The sequence below is a fragment of the Rhinatrema bivittatum genome, chromosome 3, assembly GCF_901001135.1.
Source record: "Rhinatrema bivittatum chromosome 3, aRhiBiv1.1, whole genome shotgun sequence".
Lineage (NCBI taxonomy): Eukaryota > Metazoa > Chordata > Amphibia > Gymnophiona > Rhinatrematidae > Rhinatrema > Rhinatrema bivittatum.
In genome coordinates, this window is record NC_042617.1 from 215,870,902 (window position 1) to 215,895,768 (window position 24,867).

At 46.0% G+C, this 24,867-nt stretch overlaps 1 protein-coding gene across 1 annotated transcript in view; it reads left to right on the forward strand.

The window, feature by feature from the left end:
- The first annotated feature begins 6,752 nt into the window (after positions 1–6,752).
- COG2 (component of oligomeric golgi complex 2) overlaps positions 6,753–24,867 on the forward strand; it is a 237,479-nt gene continuing 219,364 nt past the window's right edge. Inside the window, exon 1 of the mRNA XM_029594187.1 lies at positions 6,753–6,904. Coding sequence (XP_029450047.1) covers positions 6,833–6,904 — 72 coding nt within the window. The 5' untranslated portion in view covers positions 6,753–6,832. The remainder of the gene's footprint in view (positions 6,905–24,867) is intronic.

A 24,867-nucleotide genomic window follows, 5' to 3' on the forward strand; every position in this document is an offset into this window, starting at 1 on the left:
TAACCTATCATAAAAATCATCCATTGTACCTGAAGGCTGGAGGGTGGCTAATGTAACCCTAATATTTAAAAAGAGCTCCAGGGGCGATCCGGGAAAATACAGACCAGTTAGCCTTACTTCAGTGCCAGCAAAAATAGTGGAAAGTGTTCTAAAGATCAAACTCACAGAACATATAGAAAGACATGGTTTAATGGAACAAAGTTAGCATGGCTTTACCCAAGGCAAGTCTTGCCTCACAAATCTGCTTCAGTTTTTTGAAGGGGCTAATAAACATGTAAGAACATAAGAACATAAAAACATAAGAAAATGCCATACTGGGTCAGACCAAGGGTCCATCAAGCCCAGCATCCTGTTTCCAACAATGGCCAATCCAGGCCATAAGAACCTGGCAAGTACCCAAAAACTAAGTCTATTCCATGTAACCATTGCTAATGGCAGTGGCTATTCTCTAAGTGAACTTAATAGCAGGTAATGGACTTCTCCTCCAAGAACTTATCCAATCCTTTTTTAAACACAGGTATACTAACTGCACGAACCACATTCTCTGGCAACAAATTCCAGAGTTTAATTGTGCGTTGAGTAAAAAAGAACTTTCTCCGATTAGTTTTAAATGTGCCCCATGCTAACTTCATGGAGTGCCCCCTAGTCTTTCTACTATCCGAAAGAGTAAATAACCGATTCACATCTACCCGTTCTAGACCTCTCATGATTTTAAACACCTCTATCATATCCCCCTCAGTTGTCTCTTCTCCAAGCTGAAAAGTCCTAACCTCTTTAGTCTTTCCTCATAGGGGAGTTGTTCCATTCCCCTTATCATTTTGGTAGCCCTTCTCTGTACCTTCTCCATCGCAATTATATCTTTTTTGAGATGCGGCGACCAGAATTGTACACAGTATTCAAGGTGCGGTCTCACCATGGAGTGATACAGAGGCATTATGACATTTTCCGTTTTATTCATCATTCCTTTTCTAATAATTCCCAACATTCTGTTTGCTTTTTTGACTGCCGCAGCACACTGCACCGACAATTTCAATGTGTTATCCACTATGACACCTAGATCTTTTTCTTGGGTTGTAGCACCTAATATGGAACCCAACATTGTGTAATTATAGCATGGGTTATTTTTCCCTATATGCATCACCTTGCACTTATCCACATTACATTTCATCTGCCATTTGGATGTCCAATTTTCCAGTCTCACAAGGTCTTCCTGCAATTTATCACAGTCTGCTTGTGATTTAACTACTCTGAATAATTTTGTATCATCTGCAAATTTGATAACGTCACTCATTGTATTCCTTTCCAGATCATTGATATATATATTGAAAAGCACCGGTCCAAGTACAGATCCCTGAGGCACTCCACTGTTTACCCTTTTCCACTGAGAAAATTGACCATTTAGTCCTACTCTCTGTTTCCTGTCTTTTAACCAGTTTGTAATCCACGAAAGGACATCGCCTCCTATCCCATGACTTTTTAGTTTTCGTAGAAGCCTCTCATGAGGGACTTTGTCAAACGCCTTCTGAAAATCCAAATACACTACATCTACCGGTTCACCTTTATCCACATGTTTATTAACCCCTTCAAAAAAATGAAGCAGGTTTGTTAGGCAAGACTTCCCTTGGGTAAATCCATGTTGACTGTGTCCCATTAAATCATGTCTTTCTATATGCTCTACAATTTTGATCTTGAGGATAGTTTCCACTATTTTTCCTGGCACTGAAGTAAGGCTAACTGGTCTGTATTTTCCCGGATTGCATCAGAAAGATCAAGATGCGTTAGTTCTTTAGAGAGCTGGTTGCTGAGTAGGTCTGTGGAACATGGTTTCCTGAATTGGATAGTAGTTTCCGGGAAGGTCTGGGGAGGGTGCTCTTTGATCTCAAGAGTCGTGTTGATGATCTGGTGATCCGTCCATGGGACCGGTGAGCATATGGGTGAGGTGGAGTTAGAGATGCATTCGTTGATGAAAATAAGGTCCAGCGTGTGGCACGCTTTATGAGTTGGGCTATTAATAATTTGAGTGAATCCCATGTAGCTGAGTGAAGAAAGTAAAGTAACGCAATTCAGGGATTGTGGTGAAGTGTCAACATGCATGTTGAAATCTCCCATGATTATGGCAGATTTATCAGGGTTGATGTATTTAGCAACCAACTCAATGACGGGGGAGGGGTCCGATTCTAGGGTTCCTGGTGGGGCATATAATAGACCAATTTGTAGGTGATCTGATTTGAAGAAGGAGAGTTCAAGGTTGGCTGTTGTGTTTGCTTGTTGTAAGGTTAGGCCTTGTCCTTTTTTTGCTGCTAGTAGAAGCCCTCCACCCCTTTTTTTGGGTCTGGGGATTGAGAAAAGGTCGTACAGCTGGGTGGGAAGTTGATTCGTTAGAACAGTATCAGTGGGTTTCAACCATGTTTCTGTGATAGCACAGATATCTGGATTGATTTCAATAAGATAATCATTTAGAATATGTGTTTTTTTCGAGAGCGATTGAGCGTTAAAGAGAGTTAAGGAGAACAGAGAGAGGCCCAAGAATTGTGTAATAGGAGAGATCAGTATTGGAATTAGCCTTTGTGGATGTATGCTGGGGGGTAAAAGAGGTTTATTATGAATTCTGCGTTGTTTGCAAATGATAGGGATAGTGAAAGTATGCATCTTTGTGGAGGAGATGCAATTGAGAGTGGGGGGATGGGAAAGGGGCTGTTGTTGAGTGGGTGGTGGAGGAAACAGTCGAGGCTTGAGGGTGGGGACAGACTGCGGTGAGGGAGCTGTGCCCGGTGGGGTAGTGAGCTGTAGATGGGCTCTCGGGGGTAGGAGGGAGATTTAAAAGGGTCTTACCCCGATGGGCTCAAGCGCCGATTGTGTGTCCTTTGCTCCAAGCCCTGATCTTGCTGTAGGCGACCTCTGTTGTTCTGTGTTGAGTGTCCTCCGTCGGTCGTGTTAGCTAACTTGATCGTGGCAAAAACGAAGAGATGTTTTTGTGAAGGAAATAGCCTCAACTTAGGAAAGGGGTTAACGCTGCACTATGGTGCTGCACTAAGGGGCCTGCCCCTTTGTCGCGCTCCTTCGGCGCGTGGTGCCTAGGTTCGGCAGGGATTTAAAGACCAATCGGGGCTGTCCCCCAATTGGCTGCTGAGTATCTGCTGCAGCGATTGGCTGCCGACGAGGACGGAGCCCGGCCCTGAAGAGGGACCCCGGTGTCTGACTCAGGCTGCTTCCGGGAGCTGCCGCATGGTCGGTGCCGTGAGAGGCCGTGGGTAAGTGTTGAAATTAAAGGCCTTACCCCTGGATCTTTACAAAGGCTTTTGAAGAAGAGATTAAGTGAGTGTGTTTATATTTTAGACTTTTATCTAAGGCTGTGTTGCAGCCGGGTTCTGCGGTAGAATAGTGGACCCTTGGGCCAACCTACTACGAGAGGCGGGGTAGGTTGGGAGGCGGAGCCAAGACTCAGAGAGCTAAGAAGTCCAATAGTAATAGAGTCTGGTACAAGGTCTTCACCCGGGTACACAGGACCCCCCAGGAGGAGCCCGTAGGGTTCTGGCACCTTGGGACTTGAGTACCAGCGAGAGAGTCCAGCGACAGAGAACTAAGCAGACCAGAGAGGATAGAGTCCAGTGCAAGGTCTTCACCCGGGTACCCAGAACCCCCCAGGAGGAGCCCGTAGGGTTCTGGCACCTTGGGACTTGAGTACCAGCGAGAGAGTCCAGCAACAGAGAACTAAGCAGACCAGAGAGGATAGAGTCCAGTGCAAGATCTTCACCCGGGTACCCAGAACCCCCCAGGAGGGGCCCGTAGGGTTCTGGCACCTTGGGACTTGAGTAGCAGCGAGAGAGAGAGTCTATAGAGCAGGCGTAGGTGGATGCAAGTAGAACCTGGAGCGGGGTCCACAGGAACCAGAAGGCAGGACTGGAAGCTGACGCAGGAACAGAGATGAGCCGAAGTCGAGGCAGGCAGCAGGCAGAGCGTAGTCAGGGCAAACCGAAGTCAAGGCAGGCAGCAGGCAGAGCGTAGTCAGGATGAACCGAAGTCAAGGCAGGCAGGAACACGGCAAGTAGACACGCAACTCAGAGCTACAGGACTGTAGTGAACCTCGTTGCAAGGCGATGAGGAGAGGTCCGGGCGCCGGTTACATCTGGGTGGAGAGTGACGTCATCAGCGCGGGCGGAGCCAGACTTCCGGGTTCTGGACGCACAAAGTGGCCGTACTCGCGCGCGCGCGAGGCCACTGCGAGAGAGACAAGGAAATGGCGGATGCCACATGGGCCTATGCGTGTCCCTGGGACCCGGAGACCGCGGAGTGCGGCGTTTCCTGACATGGAGGTAGGCGCCGGTCACTGGGAAGCGAGGGGAAGCGGTGCAGACCGCAACAGGCTGTGTTATGAATATATGGGGAGACTACTACTGCTTTTATTTTCATTATGTTTTATCAAATGTTATTTTATTTTACACTTTTATTTCTATTCTTATTATGTTTTCATATTTTCAGTTTAACTATTAATATTTATAGCAAGTTTTATCCTAATTTTAGATTTTTCCTATATTGCATATGAGTTTTGTTGCGCACCCCGGCCGCACTAGGGCTGGACCAGCCCTGCTCGCCTTCCAGACCCAGCCTTAACTGCTCCCCCGGTCTCTCCCGCGGTCACAGCTAGCCATCTGCGCCCTCGGGCTCCTAGCTCCTCGGCCTCCTCAACTCCGGACTCGGTTCCCTCTTGTTCCGGTGCTCCGTGTCCCGCGCGGAGAGGCCCGCGCCACGCCTTCCTGCAGTTGGCCCTTAGGCGCGCGCGCGCACAGGGCCAACCTTTAAAGGCTCTGTGGCGGGAAACCGCTCTGCGGTGCCCAGCGATGATGTCACCTGAGCCCTGCATAAAAGGCAGGGCTCAGCCCTCCATTCCTTGCCTTGGCAAACGGGTCATCACACTTGTGTGAGCTAGTTGCCATCCTCATTCCTGCATTCCTGTGCTTGTTCCAGTGTTCCCGTGCTTCTTCCAGTGTTCCCGCGTCTGTTCCTGAGTTCCTGTGCTCGTTCCAGTGTTCCTGCGTTTGCTCCTGTATTCCCGTGGTCCTTCCTGTGTTCCAGCGCCTGTTCCTGTGTTCCTTCATTCCTGAGTCTTGTTCCACTTTCTGCAACCCAGGTTGTACCTTCTTGGACTGATACCCGGTACTGACCTCGGCTTGCCTCTGACCACGCTTGGACTGATACCTGGAACTGACCTCTGCTTGCCTCTGACCACACTTGGACTAATTCCTGGTACTGACCTCTGCTTGCCCCTGACCATGCTTGGACTGATACCTGGAACTAACCCTTCCCTTGGCTGACCATCCTCGGACGGATACCCTGGCTTTGACCCTTGTGCTCCATTCGGACACTCTCTTTGCTTCTCCTGAGACCACCAGGCCCACCTGCATTGACGCTGTCTATGGCATTCCTCGAGCTAGACCACAAGGCGCTGCCTACCCTGCCCGGAGGACCTTCAGTTCCTGCCTCGTACCTGTGGTCTCCGGTACTCTCTGTTCCAGTCTAGCTCGTCTGTTCACTGTCAGCCGCTCATCTCTACTCTCTTTGTGGACACACCTCTCCACCATCACTCCGGGAGACCCCCAGAGGCCCACCTAAGCCCAGGCTGCCCGCGAATCCAAGGGCTCAACCTGCGTGTGCTCTGCCTCCTGGTGGCAGGCGCCCTCTGGGATCCCTCAGAGGGCTGTACCAATCCTGCGCCAGGCCAAGGGTCCACTTCCAGCGCAACAAGTTTTATTATGAATTTTTGTATTGTATTTATTTTAGATATTTGTGAACCGGTATGACTGAGTACAGAATATTGGTATTCAAAATAATATAAATACATAATAAATACATACATCAGAAAGCTATCCCTCTGAAAATAAAGTAATGGGACACAGAAATGTCAGAAAAGGTCTTTAATTTTATAACTAAAATAAAAATGTACATTAATAAGTATGCAAATTTGCCACAGAATTTGTTAAACCTTGCTGCAAAATCTTAAACTTTGCCACCAAAATCTTCAATGAATATAATATTCAGATAAGGCTACCTTAATAAAGTTGTTAGCAAAGGTCATGGGGCAAGGTGGGAAACAATAAGGATGTCCACTGTTCAGTCTGTATAGCCGAGTCTCTTTCTGTTAGGGCTTTACCACACCTAAATAACGAGCATGTAACAACCTCTAAGGTGACAATTATTATGCATACTAGAATGTCCCTATCTCTCCTACTAGATTTTCCCTCTCGCCGTCCATCAGTCTCTTCTTACCTCCTCCAAAGCATCTCTCCTATTCCCACCCGTCCCATTTAAAATTAAGTGCTGTGTGTAGCAGCTACGGAACGGGACTGCTGCTCTCACACTTTTTCTCCTGGTAACTGCGCTGCTCTCTCGGCATTCATTCGAGCAGATATGGCTCATTTTCAGCTGCTGTCCCAAACTTTTTCAAATTTTTCTACACCAGTCGCCCATCCCACGTAAGCACTGTAACGTATTAATTTGTACACTAGTAGGCCTGCCAGCGTAAATCGCTAAGAATTACTTCAGCAACCATTCCAGCAGTTTTGATGTAAAATCTGGTGTTTTTTGGGGGGTACGGATGTGGAAAAGGGGCGAATAACACTTCCTTCGCTTGTACTCCGAGCATAAGACTTTCTCCGCGAACTCGGGCGTCGGAGCGCTACCTTGCAGTACCGGCGACCGTCCAATTGGAGCCGCTGTTACAGGACGCCTCCTTCCTGTCTTCCCTTCTTGGCCAGTTCCCTCGCTGCCTCTCGTTGGCGGCGAAGCTCCAGGTTGGCGGAAGTGCCGGCGTCTCTCCTCGGATACAGCGGCGAGGATGGAGCGGAGACGGATGAACCTGCCCAAGGGCCCCGAGACCCTCTGCTTCGATAAGGACGAATTCATGAAGGTGGGGCAGGACGGTGGCGACACTATAGCTAGACTTGGTGGCTAGGGAATATCTATCTGCGGGTCTTTTTTTTTTTTTTAAGCATTTGGATGTGGTTGTTCATTTCTGTCCCAGGCGCCTAAGCAGTGCTGGATTTAGGATCTTGGCACCGCTAGGCACCTGCTGTTGCCCCTTATCACCCTCTCCCCGCTGCTCGGGGTTGGACCATAGGGAGCAGACGGTCTCCTATGGCAACTCGGGGCTAGATTCTGTGTTGGCAAAAATTAAAAAATTCAGAAGCAAATTGGCAAACATTTCTATCTTTTATACTATATTATAAAAATAAAGTAGATTTATGTTATGATTAGTATAATATATTATTTTTATTCGGTGAAGAAAAATGATTTCAAATATTAGAACAGGGAAGGGAGATCAGGATTGGGGTGAGGAGAAAGGGGAGGAATGTGAAAAGGAAAGAGGACTAGGGGAAGGGGAGATGGGGATGAATAGGAATCTGTGATGGGTAACCAGAGAAAGAGAAGAAGGAGCTTGGATTGAGGAAGGGGAGGAGGGAGTAGGGAGTAGGAAGGGTTGGGGGAGTGAATTTCAGGATCTGGAGAAGAAGGAAAGGAGGTTCCAGGTTTTGGGGGAGAGAATCCAAGATCAAGGGAGGGAGGATTTGAATTGCAGTGGGTGGGGGGTAGAGGAGGGAGGAGTCCCTACCATGCTCCAATCTTGTTCTTTCTTGTCCCTCCCCCCTCTCTAACATACCACACAATATGACACACACACACACATATACAATCCCTTCTCCCTCATACACAGACCTATGCCCCCAACCAATCCCCCAGTCTCTTTTCCCACCCACCAATTATCTATATTCAGCCACTCCTAGTCTCCCCTTTGATCTGTCTGCTGCAGGCTCTCCTGTTCCCTGCATGTTGCCTGGAAGAGAGGCGCTGGATCAGGAAGGAGAGGGCTCTTCTCTGCTGAGTGAGATTCAGCACAACCGAAAGGCAGCAAATCTTCAGCCAGCCTGCTGCCCTCCCCAGATTTCTGCTGCCCTAGGCACTTGCCTAATGTGCCTATTGACAAATCCAGGCCTGCCTATGAGCCATCTCTTATCTGCAGAGAAATGATGAGGGGAAACAAATCCTTCCCACCGACCCAACCCCATCTGCTCTTGGCATTGGTGATGAGGAGGAATCATTTACTGAGTGCTTTCTTAGCTTATTTTTCATGTTCTGCACCGCATCTAAATCCTTTCCTTCCTATCTAGACAATGGGGCCTCAGTTGGCCCTTGATGTATCTATAATTTACTCTAGAGCTTTCCAGACCTGTCCTGGGGACCCCCACAGCCAGTTGGGTTTTCAGGATATCCACACTGAATATTTATTTATTTATTTTCAGAGCTTTTATATACCGGTGTTTAGCAATTAGCCTTCACCCCGGTTTACAGTTGAACAACTTGTTACATCGAAATGACATTGGAACAGAATAGAACAGATATTTTACAATTGAACGATATATGCTTATTGATGAACGATATATGCTTATTGATCAACTATAACATTTTAACAGTGTGATAATAATAATAATTTCTAGCAACAAGCTAATAGAACGGTGTGTATGGCCTGAGGGGGGGATTGGGGTTCGGAGGTGGGAGGATCAGGTCGGAACAGGAGGTGGAGAGAGGAGGGAAAGTGAGGTGAGGTGGGGATGGAGAGCAATTGGTTAGTTTAGGGTGAGTAGTTGACATGGATATTGGGGGGTGTTCGAGGTCTGTCGCTTAGCCCACGCCGTCTCTGAACGTTTGGCTGAATAACCATGTTTTCAGTTCTTTTTTGAAGGATTTGCTGTCATTCAGTGAGCTAAGGTATTGTGGCAAGGAGTTCCATAAGTTTGGTCCTGCTATGGAGAAGGCTCTGTTTCTAGTGTTAGTAAGCTTCGCCATAGGAAGTGAGGGTATGGCTAGGAGTAGTTTGTAAGCAGTTCTGGTAGTTCGTTGGGGTTTGTGTTGTTGAATCATGTTGTGTGTGGTGTTGTCTGCTTTGTATATGGCATTGTGGACTATTGTTAGGGTTTTGAATTCGATTCTCTGCTCAATTGGGAGCCAGTGGAAGTTTCTCAAAACAGGGGTGATGTGTTCTGATTTCTTCTTGCCGGTTAGGATTCTGGCTGCGGCGTTTTGTAACAGTTGCAGTGGTTTAGTGATTTAGGAAGGCCAATCAGGAGTGAGTTGCAGTAATCAAGGCTGTTGAAGATCAGCGATTGTAGTACTGTTCGGAATTCATGGTGGTGAAGAAGCGGTTTTAGATGTTTCAGGATTTAGATGTTTCAGAATATGCTAAAATTGCTTATACTTAGGAAATTTATCTTATGCATATTCAATGTGGATATCTTGAAACCTCAGTTGGCTATGGGTTCCTCAGGATGGCTTTGGGAATCCCTGTTAGGTTGTCACTTCATGCTCAGGTCAGCTGAACAGATTGATCCAGTCCTGCTTTTGCACATTGTATGCATCCATTAGAACAGTGGTTCTAAACCTTTTTTTGGCCGGGACACACCTGACAGATGGTTCTCACATGTGTGACACACTGAACATGTGACCATCACGGGGCTAAATGTAAACATGCACTCTGCATCCACAGGAATCCCCTCAACCCTCAGCAATGAGTGCAGAGCAGATCTAGGGCATTACCCTGTACATTTTGCCATACAAAAAAGATATTCTGGTTCTGATGACATCCCAGTAAAAGCAAAACAAACTCCTTTTACTATCAGGCAAAATAACCTTCCTTATGAAAAGACAGTAATTTACCACTAATGCATATCCTATTGAGAAAACACAACAAATAAGATTGATACAAATGCCTACATGCTAGTAAAATACCTTACCTCGGTCACACACCCTTCACCAAGTACAGAAAAAACACAAATTATAAATATGGAGACAGAAACTGGAATGGAAAACCAAAAAAGCCACTCTACATGCAGTCGAACCTGGAGAAATGGAAAGAGAAATATAGCACCTAACAGACTCTCAGGATTTGCAATAACGCACACAAACTAACCCGCACAAAGTTACACCTGTATTATGGAATACACTCAAACAGTATCAATTCTATCTAAGAAATACAACTATTAAACCAGGCCCTAAACACTAATACATTTCCTATTGGGAAAACAGAATAAGCCAAGCTGCTATAGAGCCCCACACAAATAATTGTAAAGCTATACTAAAAATGTTACAAAACAGCTGTTGAACAGAATAATATCCAACAATAAAATTTTATAAAAATTATTAAAACATGTCCAAATATCAATAAAATATTTCAAAACAGCAGACATTGCATAATACCCAATAATTAAAATGGCAGTCAATCAATAAAAATACATTTATAAAACCACCTTTACATACCCTCTCCAGCAACTCTCCTACTCCTTTCCTTTCCAGGCCAATAGCACTGACCAGAAGCAACAAGGGCTGCTGAAGCTCTGTCCTCACAGTCCTCTTCCTTAGTGCCCACAACCAGACAGACACTCTCACTCTCACTCACTCACTCACTCACTCTCACTCACTCACATTCATGGTCTCTTATATACAAGCTCTCAGTCACATACAAATGCTCTTGCACCCATTCACACCAGCTCTCACCCAGGCATCCATTCACACCCACAGACACAAGCTCTCACCCATGCTTCCATTCACACCCACACACACAAGCTCTCACCCAGGCACTCATTCACACACACCTCACCCAGGCACTCATTCAAATACAGACACAAGCTCTCACCCATGCTTCCATTCACACCCACACACACCAGCTCTCACCCAGGCACTCATCCACACAAAGACAAACCATCTCTTACCAAAAACTTATTCTTCCTTCACTGCAGGGATGGGCTCCAGTTCCACCGCGGCTTTACTCCGGCGGGCCTTCTTTTTTCGCCACCACGGGAATGGGCTCCCGTGGTGGCCTCGGTCAGGGTCAAGTTTCCTCTTTGCCGCTACGGGCTGTGGCGGCCTTGCTTGGTTGGGTTCGGGTTTGGGTTTCCTCTTTGCCAGCATGGGGATGGGCTCCCGTGGTGGCCTCGGTTGGGGTTGGGTTTCCTCTTTGCCGCCACGGGCTGTGGAGGCCTTGCTTAGTCGAGGTCGGGTTTCCTCTTCACGGCAGGGGCTGTGGCGGCCTTGCTTGGTTGGGGTCGGGTTTTCCTCTTCACGCCATGGGAATGGGCTCCCGGGGCGGCCTTGCTTCGTTGGAATTCAACACTTCTATTCACCCCACCCCGGGCATTCTGATACCTGCCTCACTGGCCAATAAATTCTTCCTCCCTTCTTTCTACTCCCACTGGCAGGTAGAAGGGAGAAGGTTTCCGATTGGCCTGCGTGGGGGGCAGGCAGAATGAAGGACGCTTCCCATTGGGCAATGGGGGAAGGAAGAAAGGAGGCTTCCAATTGGCCCGCGAGGGCTGGAAAAAGGGAGAAGCAAAGTACAACATGGCAGTGGGACACTGGGAGACGCGACACACCTGCCGGTGTTTGGCGACACACCAGTTGAGAAGCGCTGCATTAGAACATAAGAACATGCCATACTGGGTCAGACCAAGGGTCCATCAAGCCCAGCATCCTGTTTCTAACAGGGACTTATAGCCAATCCAGGCTATAAGTCCCTGTCAAGTACCCAAAAACTAAGTCTATCCCATGCTACTGATGCTAGTAATAGCAGTGGCTATTTTCTAAGTCAACTTGATTAATAGCAGGTAATGGACTTCTTATCCAAACCTTTTTTAAACCCAGCTACACTAACTGCACTAACCACATCCCCTGGCAACAAATTCCAGAGTTTAATTGTGCATTGAGTGAAAAAGAACTTTCTCCGATTAGTTTTAAATGTGCTACATGCTAACTTCATAGAGTGCCCCCTAGTCTTTCTATTATCCGAAAGAGTATATAACTGATTAACATTTACCTGTTCTAGACTCTCATGATTTTAAACACCTCTATCATATCCCTCCTCAGCTGTCTCTTCTCCAAGCTGAACAGTCCTAATCTCTTTAATCTTTCCTCATAGGGGAGCTGTTCCATCCCCTTTATCATTTTGGTCGCCCTTCTCTGTACCTTCTCCTTCGCAACTATACCTTTTTTGAGATGTGGCGACCAGAATTGTACACAGTATTCAAAGTGTGGTCTCACCATGGAGTGATTATAGAGGCATTATGACACTTTCCGTTTTATTCACAATTCCTTTCCTAATAATTCCTAACATTCTGTTTGCTATATTGATTGTTACAGCACACTGAACCGACAATTTCATGTATTATCCACCATGACACCTAGATTTATTTATTTATTTAGGGCTTTTTTATACCGACACTCATGATACCAATCATATCGTATCGGTTTACAATAAACAGTGGTGCAATAACATTAACAACAACTTGAACAATAGGCTAGGAGAGAAGAAGAGAGTGAAAAGTTACAATAAACAGGGGCACTTGAACTGTGAGGAGGAAAAGCCAGAGTAATGGCTAGCATAGAAATAGGTAATATTTAGTCTCAGACATAAATAATAAAAGATATATACATAAGGTTATAATAAACACTAGTATTCAGGACTGATTGTAATCAACTATACATGGTATCATATACCTAGTTGTAGCAGTAGGGGATGTCATAGATCAGGGAAGGCTTGTAGAAATAGCCATGTCTTGAGTTTCTTTCTGAATGTCTGCGTGCAAGGTTCTTGTCTAAGGTCTGGGAGCATGTTGTTCCAGACGGTTGGTGCTGCTGCTACTGATGATAAAACATAGCTGTCTCCTTGTTTTCTGTTTGTCTGCTGCTGTCAGTCTATCTTAAGGTGATAAAGTTGCAGCTCCTGCTTTATGTATTTAATGTTGCTGGCATTTTCATTCACCCCATTAATCAGGACCGTACTTGGGTCCTGCGTGGGCAAATCCTTTTCTTGTTGGTCATCCATCAATTTAACTCTTGCTGTTCATTCCATGCCCCACTGCATCTGTCCAGCCTGTCTCTGCTGGCCCATTGCGTTCAGCTAACCTTACTTTAATGGTTTTCGTAGGCAAACTCTCCGTTCTTAATGGAACGCTGAATCCTTTCTAAAATTCAGCTGCATCCTTGGCAAGGGACAGCGAGCACGTCCTCGGCTTTGCAAGTGGGGAAGGCTCTTTCGCTCGTCTTCTCTCGATGCGGCGGGGGTCACTGCTCCATGGTGCAGATTCCTTTTTTTTTCCCCTCACCCGGGCTTGGACCTCCGGTGGCTGCAGGTGGACGCGCCTCCCCTCTCCGCCGAAAGCCTCCCCCCCTCCTCCTCTCCTTCCCCCCACCCCGTGCACGCTTCGCCTCACTGCCTCCCTTTCCCGGCGGGCTCTTCCATGCTCCCCCCTAGTTGTCCTCCGCCGCTGCCAACTTCAGTACCGGGGAGGGCGTCAGCCACCTCTCGGCCATGCAGCCTGCGCGAGCCGGGGGGGGTGGGGGGAGACTGCTGGTGGGCGCGTGCACCCCTTCGGGGTCTCGCTCTCGCGTCCCCCCCCCCTCCTCCTCCTCAGGTTGCTCTCCCAGTGTAGAAGGTGCGCGCTGCTGCCATTGTTCCTCTCCCCGTTCTCTTTCTCCCAGATCTCTTTCCTGGGTGGTATCTCGTAATATGGAACCTAACATCGTGTAACTATAGCATGGGTTATTTTTCCCTATATGCATCACCTTGCACTTATCCACATTAAATTTAATCTGCCATTTGGATGCCCAATTTTCCAGGTTTCACAAGGTCCTCCTGCAATATATCACAATCCACTTGTGATTTAACTACTCTGAATAATTTTGTATTATCTGCAGATTTGATTACCTCACTCGTCGTATTCCTTTCCAGATAATTTATAAATATAAAGCACGGGTCCCACTACAGATCCCTGAGATACTCCACTGCCCATCCCCCTCCATTGAGAAAATTGTCCATTTAATCCTACTCTCTGTTTCCTGTCTTTTAACCACGAAAGGACATTGCCATCTATTCCATGACTTTTTACTTTTCCTAGAAGCCTCTCATGAGGAACTTTATCAAATGCCTTCTGAAAATCCAAATACACTACATCTACTGGTTCACCTTTATCTACATGTCTATTAACCCCTTCAAAAAAGTGAAGCAGATTTGTGAGGCAAGACTTGCCTTGGGTAAAGCCATGTTGACTGTGTTCCATTAAACCATGTCTTTCTATATGTTCTGTGATTTGATATTTAGAAAACTTTCCACTATTTTCCTGGCACTGGACTCAGTCTGACTGGTATGTAGTTTCCCGGATCGTCTCTGGAGCCCTTTTTAAATATTAGGGTTACATTAGCTACCCTCCAGTCTTCAGGTACAATGGATGATTTTAATGATAGGTTACAAATTTTTACTAATAGATCTGAAATTTCTTTTTTGAGTTCCTTCAGAACCCTGGGGTGTATACCATCCGGTCCAGGTGATTTACTACTCTTCAGTTTGTCAATCAGGCCTACCACATCTTCTAGGTTCACCGTGATTTGGTTTAGTCCATCTGAATCATTACCCATGAAAACCTTCTCCGGAACGGGTAACTCCCCAATGTCCTCTTCAGTAAATGCTGAAGCAAAGAAATCGTTTAATCTTTCCGCGATGGCCTTATCTTCTCTAAGTGCCTCTTTAACCCCTCATTCATCTAACAGTCCAACTGACTACGTCGCAGGCTTTCTGCTACGGATATATTTTAAAAAGTTTTTACTGTGAATTTTTGCCTGTACGGCCAACTTCTTTTCAAATTCTCTCTTAGCCTGTCTTATCAATGTCTTACATTTAACTTGCCAATGTTTATGCATTATCCTATTTTCTTCTGTTGGGTCCTTCTTCCAGTTTTTGAATGAAGTTCTTTTGGCTAAAATAGCCTCTTTGACCTCACCTTTTAACCAAACTGGTAATCGTTTTGCCTTTCTTCCACCTTTCTTAATGTGTGGAATACATCTGGACTGTCCTTCTATGATGGTATTTTTTAACAATGTCCATGCACTTGCACACTTTTAGATCTAAAATTTCTCCCTTTCTCGTCAGTTCCTAAACGAATTGATCCATAAAACTATCATTTATTTCATCCAGGAACTTTATCTCTCTAGCATGTCCCGATGTTACATTTACCCAGTCAATATTGGGGTAATTGAAATCTCACTATAAAGACGTTATGCAACTCTATTTTTTCTTATTGGGGTAATTGAAATCTCCCATTATTACTGCCCTACCTATTTGGTTAGCTTCCCTAATTTCTCTTTGCATTTCACTGTCCGTCTCATCATTTTGACCAGGTGGACGGTAATATACTCCTATCGCTATACTCTTCCCCAACACACAAGGGATTTCTATCCATAAAGATTCGATTGTACATTTAGTCTCATGCAGGATCTTTATCCTGTTGGACTCTATGCCATCCCGGACATAAAGTGCCACCCTGCCTCCCAGATGCTCTTCTCTGTCATTGCAATATAATTTGTACCCCGGTATAGCACTGCCCCATTGGTTAGTAGTGGCTGATTTCCTTATGGAAATCAATAGAGAAAATCAGAACTACAAATAAATGGAAACTCATGCATATAATGGGGCAAAACCAGGGCTGTATCAATTCTGTTTGGCTGACCTGGAGTGAGTTAATAACACACTCCGCTAGGTGTCTTGCGTGAGATTGCTGCTTTTCAGTATGGAGGGAAGAAGACTGTGGGGACACCTGCTAGCCACTGAAAGTCACTTTCCCTCCATGAATGCTGTCTACAGGGGAAGAGGGGAGAAGCAGGAGAATATTATGAAAGGGGCAGGAAATGTGACAGTGCACAGTTTTTCAAGGTAATTGACAAACAAGTGGGAAAAAGAGAGTTCTGTACATCACTTTTAATTAATGAAAGTACCCTGTGTATTGCATATTATCTTATCATAAAGGTTACTATTTATTTATTTATGCAATCTTATGGTCCACATCTTCCAAAAGAGTATGTTCAGTGCGAATTACATAAAATAGTCATAAAATACCAGAAAGTATACTATAAACTGCTTGGCATCTTATGGAGTGCCTTATGTGTTGCTGCAACCTAATGTTTTACTAAAATGTTAGTATTTTATATGAGTGCCTTGAAAATGCCACTAAAACCTCTTGCTATGCAGAGATATTTATATTCTTATCTGATTAGTTCTGTGTTGATTTTACTGAGATGTGTTTTATTCTTAGTCCTTTCATTGATTTATTTCAAGTTTATTAGTGTTCTACATTTTGTCTAGGTTAGTTATGTTGATTAATATGAAGTTTAGTCCCTATCGGTCTCCTTCAGACTGTTTGTTACCTTTCGAATATGTTGTACCCCACCTTGGGTAAATTTCTTATTCAAAAAGGGGGCAATAAATACAAATTAAAAAAAAAAAGCATTACAATAATCCACTAGAGCAGGTGTTAACCTTCATCAGATCTCATTTTTTAAGAACTGCTCTAAGCTGACAGTTAACTTTGAAGATATGCACAGCAAGCTATAACTCAGGTGTCGGCAGCCCATGACATGCCTGCTATGAGTGGCACATGAGGCCATTTTTAGTGACACGGCAGCAACAGTACATTACTGAATACCAGCTGAGTGGATATTCCGGCCGCTGTAATTACCGATGCAAGTGGTCAGCCCTGAACTGCATAGGCATCATAATGGCATGGTGGTACGCATCTCATTTCCTGTGCTGGCAGAAGGAGTCATGTTTAACCAAATGTTATCTCCTGCTGCCACAGGACCATCCAGGACTTTTCTTAGCTAGGAGCTGTGAAATCGTCTCTTGCAGTTCTAGTGTGGAGATAGGTGCTGCCAGCTTGTCCTTCTGAGCTTGAGATAAAATTGGTATTTCCAACCTATCTAAATAATTGGTTATCGCCTCATCAGAGGCCTGCCCCTCCACAGAATACAAAAAGACAAAAAACTCCTTAAATGTGTAGTAATGCTCTTGTCTGTATAAACCAGCGTACCATGCGCTTGCTTGATCTTCGTTATCAAGGTTCGCTGATTCCTCCGCCTTAACAAACGCGCCAGCATGGCACCTGCCTTATTTCAGTGTTCATAGTAACGCTGTTTGAGTAATTTTGTTTTTAATTATATTTTCCACCATTTTACTAGGCACAGATGTCAGGCTCAACAGTCTGTAGTTGCTCGGGTCAGCTCCTGGAGCTTCTTTTGAAAACTGGTGTTACATTAGCTACCCTCCAGTCCTCAGGAATTGAGGAAGATTTAAATGATGGGTTACAGATGACCAATAATAAGAACATAAGAACATAAGAAAATCCCATACTGGGTCAGACCAAGGGTCCATCAAGCCCAGCATCCTGTTTCCAACAGTGGCCAATCCAGGCCATAAGAACCTGGCAAGTACCCAAAAACTAAGTCCATTCCATGTAACCATTGCTAATGGCAGTGGCTATTCTCTAAGTGAACTTAATAGCAGGTAATGGACTTCTCCTCCAAGAACTTATCCAATCCTTTTTTAAACACAGCTATACTAACTGCACTAAACACATTCGCTGGCAACAAATTCCAGAGTTTAATTGTGCGTTGAGTAAAAAAGAACTTTCTCTGATTAGTTTTAAATGTGCCCCATGCTAACTTCATGGAGTGCCCCCTAGTCTTTCTACTATCCGAAAGAGTAAATAACCGATTCACATCTACCCGATCTAGACCTCGCATGATTTTAAACACCTCTATCATATCCCCCCTCAGTCGTCTCTTCTCCAAGCTGAAAAGTCCTAACCTTTTTAGTCTTTCTTCATAGGGGAGTTGTTCCATTCCCCTTATCATTTTGGTAGCCCTTCTCTGTACCTTCTCCATCGCAATTATATCTTTTTTGAGTTGCGGCGACCAGAATTGTACACAGTATTCAAGGTGCGGTCTCACCATGGAGCGATACAGAGGCATTATGACATTTTCCGTTTTATTCACCATTCCTTTTCTAATAATTCCCAACATTCTGTTTGCTTTTTTGACTGCCGCAGCACACTGCACCGACGATTTCAGTGTGTTATCCACTATGACACCTAGATCTTTCTTGGGTTGTAGTACCTAATATGGAACCCAACATTGTGTAATTATAGCACGGGTTATTTTTCCCTATATGCATCACCTTGCACTTATCCACATTAAATTTCATCTGCCATTTGGATGCCCAATTTTCCAGTCTCACAAGGTCTTCCTGCAATTTATCACAATCTGCTTGTGATTTAACTACTCAATCAAATTTGCAGATGACACAAAATTGTTCAATCTCACTCGTCGTATTTCTGCTGTTTCATAATGGAGTTCTTTTAGAGCTATGGGGTGAATATCATAAGGTCCCAGTGATTTGCTTCTATTTAATTTGTCAATTTGCTCCAGCACTCTACCCTTCTACCATATTCATAATGGGGTGGATTTTCAGACAGCGCGAATAGGCGTACTTTTGCTGGCGCATCAGGCGCCAGCAAAAGTACGCAGGATTTTAGTAGATACGTGCGTAGCCGCGCGTATCCGCTAAAATCCTGGATCGGCGCGCGCAAGGCTATCGATTCTGTATAGCCGGCGCGCGCCGAGCCGCGCAGCCTACCCCCATTCCCTCCGAGGCCGCTCCGAAATCGGAGCGGCCTCGGAGGGAATCCTCTAACGCCCTCCCCTCACCTTCCCCTCCCTTCCTCTACCTAACCCACCCGCCCGGCCCTGTCTAAACCCCCTCCTTACCTTTGTCGGGGGATTTACGCCTCCGGAGGGAGGCGTAAATCCCCGCGTGCCAGCGGGCCGCTAGCGCGCCGGGACGCGACCTGGGGGCAGGTCCGGAGGGCGCGGCCACGCCCCCGACCGCCCCGGGCAGTAACCACGCCCCCGGGCCCGCCCCCAAAACGCTGCCAACACGCCCCCTAAACGCCGCGCGGCTCGGGCCCGCCCCCGACACGCCCCCCTCGGAAACCCCGGGACTTTCATGAGTCCCGGGGTCTGCGCGCGCCAGTAGGCCTATTGAACATAGGCGCACCGGCGCTCAGGGCCCTGCTCGCCTAAATCCGCCCGGATTTAGGCGGATTTAAGCGAGCAGGGCTCTGAAAATCCGCCCCAATGATTTGATTCAATTCCTCTGAGTCATCACCTAGAAAAATTGGTTCAGATTTGGGTATCTTCCTATCATCTTCTATAAGGACTGAAACAAAGAATTCATTCATAACTATCTTTGAAAACACAGCAACAACCGAAATTGTATCCTTACTCAAAAAAGCGAGACCCTCCTCCCACCCCTCTGATACCATCCCCACAAAACTCCTCCTCACTGTCCCTGATCTAATAGCCAGCCCTATCTCTAACATTATCAATGCATCTATTGAACTTGGACAAGTGCCTAACTCTCTCAAATTTGCTATCCTTAAACCCACTTTAAAAAAACCTAAGCTCGACCCTTTAGACCTTGCCAATTACCGCCCAATTTCTAATCTCCCATTTATTGCTAAAATCCTAGAAAAAACTATCAACCGTCAACTTAGTGACTATTTAGAAGAACACCAAATCCTCTCTCCCTCACAATACGGATTTCGCAAACTACATAGTACTGAAACCCTGCTATTATCTCTGTCTGATTACCTTCTCAAAAGCCTAGATAAAAATCTACCTCATCTTTTAGTAATCCTGGATATCTCAGCGGCTTTTGATACCGTTAACCACCAAATTCTCCTCCAACGCCTTCACGAGATTGGAATAACTGGTACTGCCCATAACTGGTTTACTTCCTACCTGTCCAACCGTAACTATAAAGTCAAAATTGGCAACCACCTTTCAAAAGAAATCCCCCTGAAGCAAGGAGTCCCGCAAGGCTCTTCACTTTCATCTACCCTTTTTAACATCTATCTCCTACCACTCTGCAATCTCCTCGCCAATCTTAAGCTTCCACACTTTTTGTACGCTGATGATGTACAAATCCTTATTCCAGTAACGGAATCCATACCCAAAGCCATTGAAATCTGGGACACTACCCTCGCTTCTATCAATAATCTACTAACCTCCTTACAACTTGCCCTCAACTCCTCAAAAACAGAACTCATGATCATTTCTCCTCCCACCCCTCTACATGCTTCTCCCACCTCACCAATAACATCGACGCACATACAATTCTCCCACCAAGTCCGAGACCTAGGGGTCATTATTGACGACCAAATGACCCTCAAAAAATTTATCAGCACAATCCTTAAAGAGTGTTTTTTCAAATTACATACACTCAAAAAATTGAAACCCTTACTTCACACATCTGATTTCCGGACAGTTTTACAAGCCATGCTGTTTTCAAAAACAGATTATTGCAATTCACTCCTCCTAGGCCTACCTAAAAATGCCATCCGCCCCTTACAAATCCTGCAAAATACTGCAGCCCGCATCCTTACTAATACAAACGCAAAGGAACACATTACGCCAGTTTTGAAGGATTTACACTGGCTCCCCATCCAATCTCGCATACACTATAAGACACTAACACTTATCCATAAAGCCCTCCACAATCCTGAAATGAAATGGTTTAATAATACACTACAATTTCAAAACTCTATTAAACCCACCAGAAATCAATACCTTGCCAAATTACAGACCCCCTCGCCCAAACTATATAACTATGCTTCTACCAAAGTGCGAGCGCTCTCTTTTGCTGGCCCTTTGTTATGGAATACCATGCCCACCGAACTGCGCCTTGAGCCATCTCCCAAAACTTTCAAGCAAAAACTCAAGACATGGTTATTCACACATGCCTATACTTGAAATAAATATGTCCTCCTCTCCTCTCCTCCCCTCCTTTACCTGCCCTGCCTTTCTACCCGACACCCCCTGTCTATATACCATCTCTAACTTCCCATTTCTGCTCCTACTCTAATGATCCTACCATATAATTGCTCCTAATCTAAGATTAGCACAATCGCTCCCCTCTTACCACTTCTAATTTAGAACTCCATCACCCTCTAACCCTCTCCCTTAGCTTTTACCTATTCTCCTTGAACCCTCTTTACTCTATAGTGTTGTTTTAATTCAGCTCAGTTAAGTTACAACTAAATGATAGTTCTGTTTTTTATTTTTAAAAGATTCTACTTATTTTATGTTCAAATATTTATATACTTGCCTTTTTTAATTGTATAACGCTTATATAACTCTGTTAAATGTAAAACGCTCCGGCGTAAGTTCCTGTTCACTGTACACCGACGTGATATCTTTGATGAGCGGCGGTATATAAAAATTTTATAAATAAATAAAATAAATTTTTCTACTATGGCCTTATCCTCCCTAAACACCCCTTTTATTCACGCCTCCCCCCCTTCCCAGCCAAGTAACTGTCCAACTGATTCCCTTGCAGCCATTTTTTTTCAATCTTTGAATCATTTACACTACTACAAAAACACAAATTAATGCAAACAGTTTGAAAGAGACCCACCCCCTCTCCATGTTCAGTAAATCCCCCCCCACCCTACCCCTTATATATAGTTCACTTGTAGCTGGAGGAAAGTTGCTCCACAGATGTTGACAGTATTGGTGTACTAGTAATAATTTGGTGAAGAGATATGGAAGAAATGGTGAAGACAAACTGGAAAAATAGTGAATGTGGCATATTTACTGCATCTAACAACTCCATAACTGTTGGATATTAAATGCTGGTAGCTGTTTAACCAAGAAACAAACCAGCCATCCAATGATGAAAAACATTAGCTGTTGAAATCCCATGTCGGATGTTGTATGCTTTCAATTTACACTGTTTTAAATGGCAAACTACGGGCTTTAACCGAATGCCATTATATAGCCATGCCACATTTTCAAGAAAGAATCCCATTTTCTCTTAGACAAATGATGTGTTCATACACCAAAAACTTGTGAAATCTTATCTTCCATTCTGCCATAGTTGGACCTTCCTGAACCAGCCAATTGGATAGAATAGTCTTTTTCACTAATAGGAAGGCTTTACTCAGCAATAACTGTTGACTTAACTGTAATCCTGGCTGCAGGCCCTCGAAGGTATAAATAAACAAAGCCTTGCCAAAAGAGGCAACTTATGGGTTATTAAATTTTCCATATAGCCTGTTAATTTCCTCCAAAATGAGTTCACTCGTGTACCACTCCAGAATTTATGCCAGTAGGTGCCCTTATTCATAGCACATTTTATAAAAGCGTCTGTTGGGACTAACGTTGACTTAAAAGCCCAGTTTCCTAGCGTGTAGCCAGATGGACTCGGGACCAATGGGTATTGTGCTCTCCTGATAGCAGATGGGAGATGGAGTCAGATTTCAAAGCTGAAGTCACTCTACATATACCTGTGCAGGAAGCTTAGTTCTTCAGTATTTCTCCGTCTCCATAGCAGATGCGGACACTATTCCACACATGAGAATAGTGTTAACAATTACAGCAAGAAAGAAGAAATTTACCTTAAAGAAGATCGAGCCCCGCTCTCCTGCGGTGAAACCTAAGGGTCCCTCCCCCAGTTGAGAATTCCTGAGGTGATTTCCGAGATCCCTCAGAGCTGTGCCTTGGTCCCGGTGTGGATTTAGCCCCCAGGGTGGCTGAAAGACAGCGGGTGCAGATTCGAGCGCGGAGGTGAAGGTATTTCTCTCCCCATGCAGCTGGAGACCACCTGGCACGTGACCGGTAAGCGCCGAGACCAGGTAAGGTAGAAATCTTCAGATTCAGGTCTCCAGATCTTGAATAGCCGTACCGAACGTTTCTTCTGGCGAGGTTTAAAGGGACACCAATCAGGTTGAGCAGCCCCGGTTGGGCTAGGCCCTGATCCGTTGCAAGGGTCCACACACGTGGAGACCCTCCGGGGGGGGGGGGGGGCCATCTTGCGAGCATGATCGCCGGCGGCATATCCCGTCCTCGACCGGTGGTATGCATGGGGCAGGCTGGTCGGTCAATGTGCCTAACTTGTGTGCGTCCATAGAGACACACGCAGAGCTGTGCACTCAGCGGCACGCACAACTGAGTCGTGCGCACAAATTTCGCTGCCCGTGTGCATAAACTGAGCACACCCTGCGCACACAACTAAGCGCATCCGTGCGCATTGCTACACGCACAGCCACGTTTGAAGCTTTCCACGTGCACAAACAATGGCACCACTGTCCAAGAAGGCCAAGGGACACTCCCTTTGCACAACCTGCCACATAAGAGCTGCGCACCCTGAATTGGAGTCTTTCCTGTGCCAGCAGTGTGAACAGGCCCAGGGGAAACCAAAGCCTGATCCCCTACAGCCGGGAGAGAGGTCCGGAACCACTGACGATTGTACCCCGGACCTATGTATCTCCGACTCAGCCCCCCCACAGGAAGGCACCTCGGGGGTCCCTACTATAACCCCCCCTGGGATCAACATGGATCCAGGGACCTTCTCCTGGGTGGAATTCTTTAAAGGGCTGCAAACCTTTGTTAAGGCACAACCAGCCCCTGCTGCACACCAGGCTCAACCCCTGCCGGAAGCACAAGATCTTCCCGGTACCTTTCGGGTTCCTTGAGACATGCCCCGCCTAACCAAGAACCTCCCTAATGGGGATCCAGACACCTTGGATGATGAAAGTGACTTCCTGGAAGAAGGAGAAATCCCACCAGGGATGGAACCATATAGAACCATGCTTCGATTCTTCCACAAGCTTGACTTACCAACCATTGTTTCCCAGACTCTGAAGACGCTGGGCATTCCAGGCACTGACCCTATGGCGGAACCAAAGAAGAATCCCATTTTGGTGTCCCTTCGTAAGGCCTTATGCTACTTTCCTATGATGGAGGCCATCCAGGAACTCATTGACCTGGAATGGAATGCCCGGAGGCCAGCTTCAAAGGGGAACGGGTCTTGGAAGCCCTATATCCTCTGGAACCCGTGGCCAAGGAACGCCTGCATTTCCCAAAAGAGGACGCTATGGTCTGTACAGTCTCAAAGCGAACAACGATTCCTGTTAAGGGAGAAGCGGCACTGAAGGACACTCAGGACAGACGATTGGAGTCCATCCTTAAGCAGACCTTCGACGCAACAGCAATAACATTGCAGATTGCTTCCTGCTGCACACTGGTGGCACGTTCCTGTTTGCTCCTCTCGAGAGATGCCACTACGTCCGGAGAAACAATGGAACCTGGGGCCTCTTTCCTCACTGATGCTACCTCAGATCTAGTGTGCACCTCAGCCAGGGGCATTGCCTCGGTAGTGGCTGCCAGAAGACAACTATGGCTACGGAATTGGTTGGCTGACGCGACATCCAAAGCGAACCTCACAAGAATGCCTTTTAAAGGATCTCTCTTGTTCGGAAGCAAATTAGAGAAGTTAGCCAACAAATGGGGTGAATCTCCAGTGCCCCAACTCCCGGAAGATAGGAGTAAAAGACCTCAGCGTTCCTGACCCAGAAGAACCAAGGGCAGAGGATCGCAGCACTTTAGAACCTACAGGAATGTGCAGTTCCAGGCACCTTGCCTCTCCGGAAGGTCCCAGTCCTTTCGGAGCCAACACACCAGGAGGGGAGCAGGCCTGGGGGCAGGCTCCAGCCATACCCCACAATAAGATGATGTCAACCCATCCACAGGAAGAAAATATAGGGGGTCGACGCCCTCTTCTACCAAAGATGGGTCGAGATAATGTTGGACAAATGGGTCCTAAACATCATTCGAGAGGGGTACTCTCTGGAATTCCACAGCATTTCTCCGGACAAATTTATGAGATCACCTTGCCACTCCCATTCCAAGAGACTGGCAGTAGAAACCACACTAACAAGACTACTCAGTCTGAAGGCAATAACCCCGGTGCCCACGCCCCAACAAAATACTGGGCGCTATTCCATCTATTTTATCGTCCCCAAGAAGGAAGGATCATTCCGGCCCATCTTGGACCTGAAAAACATCAACCGTTATCTGAGGGTACCACACTTCCGCATGGAAGCCCTGCGCTCTGTTTTATAATGGCAGTACAACCGGGAGAGTTCCTAACCTCCCTGG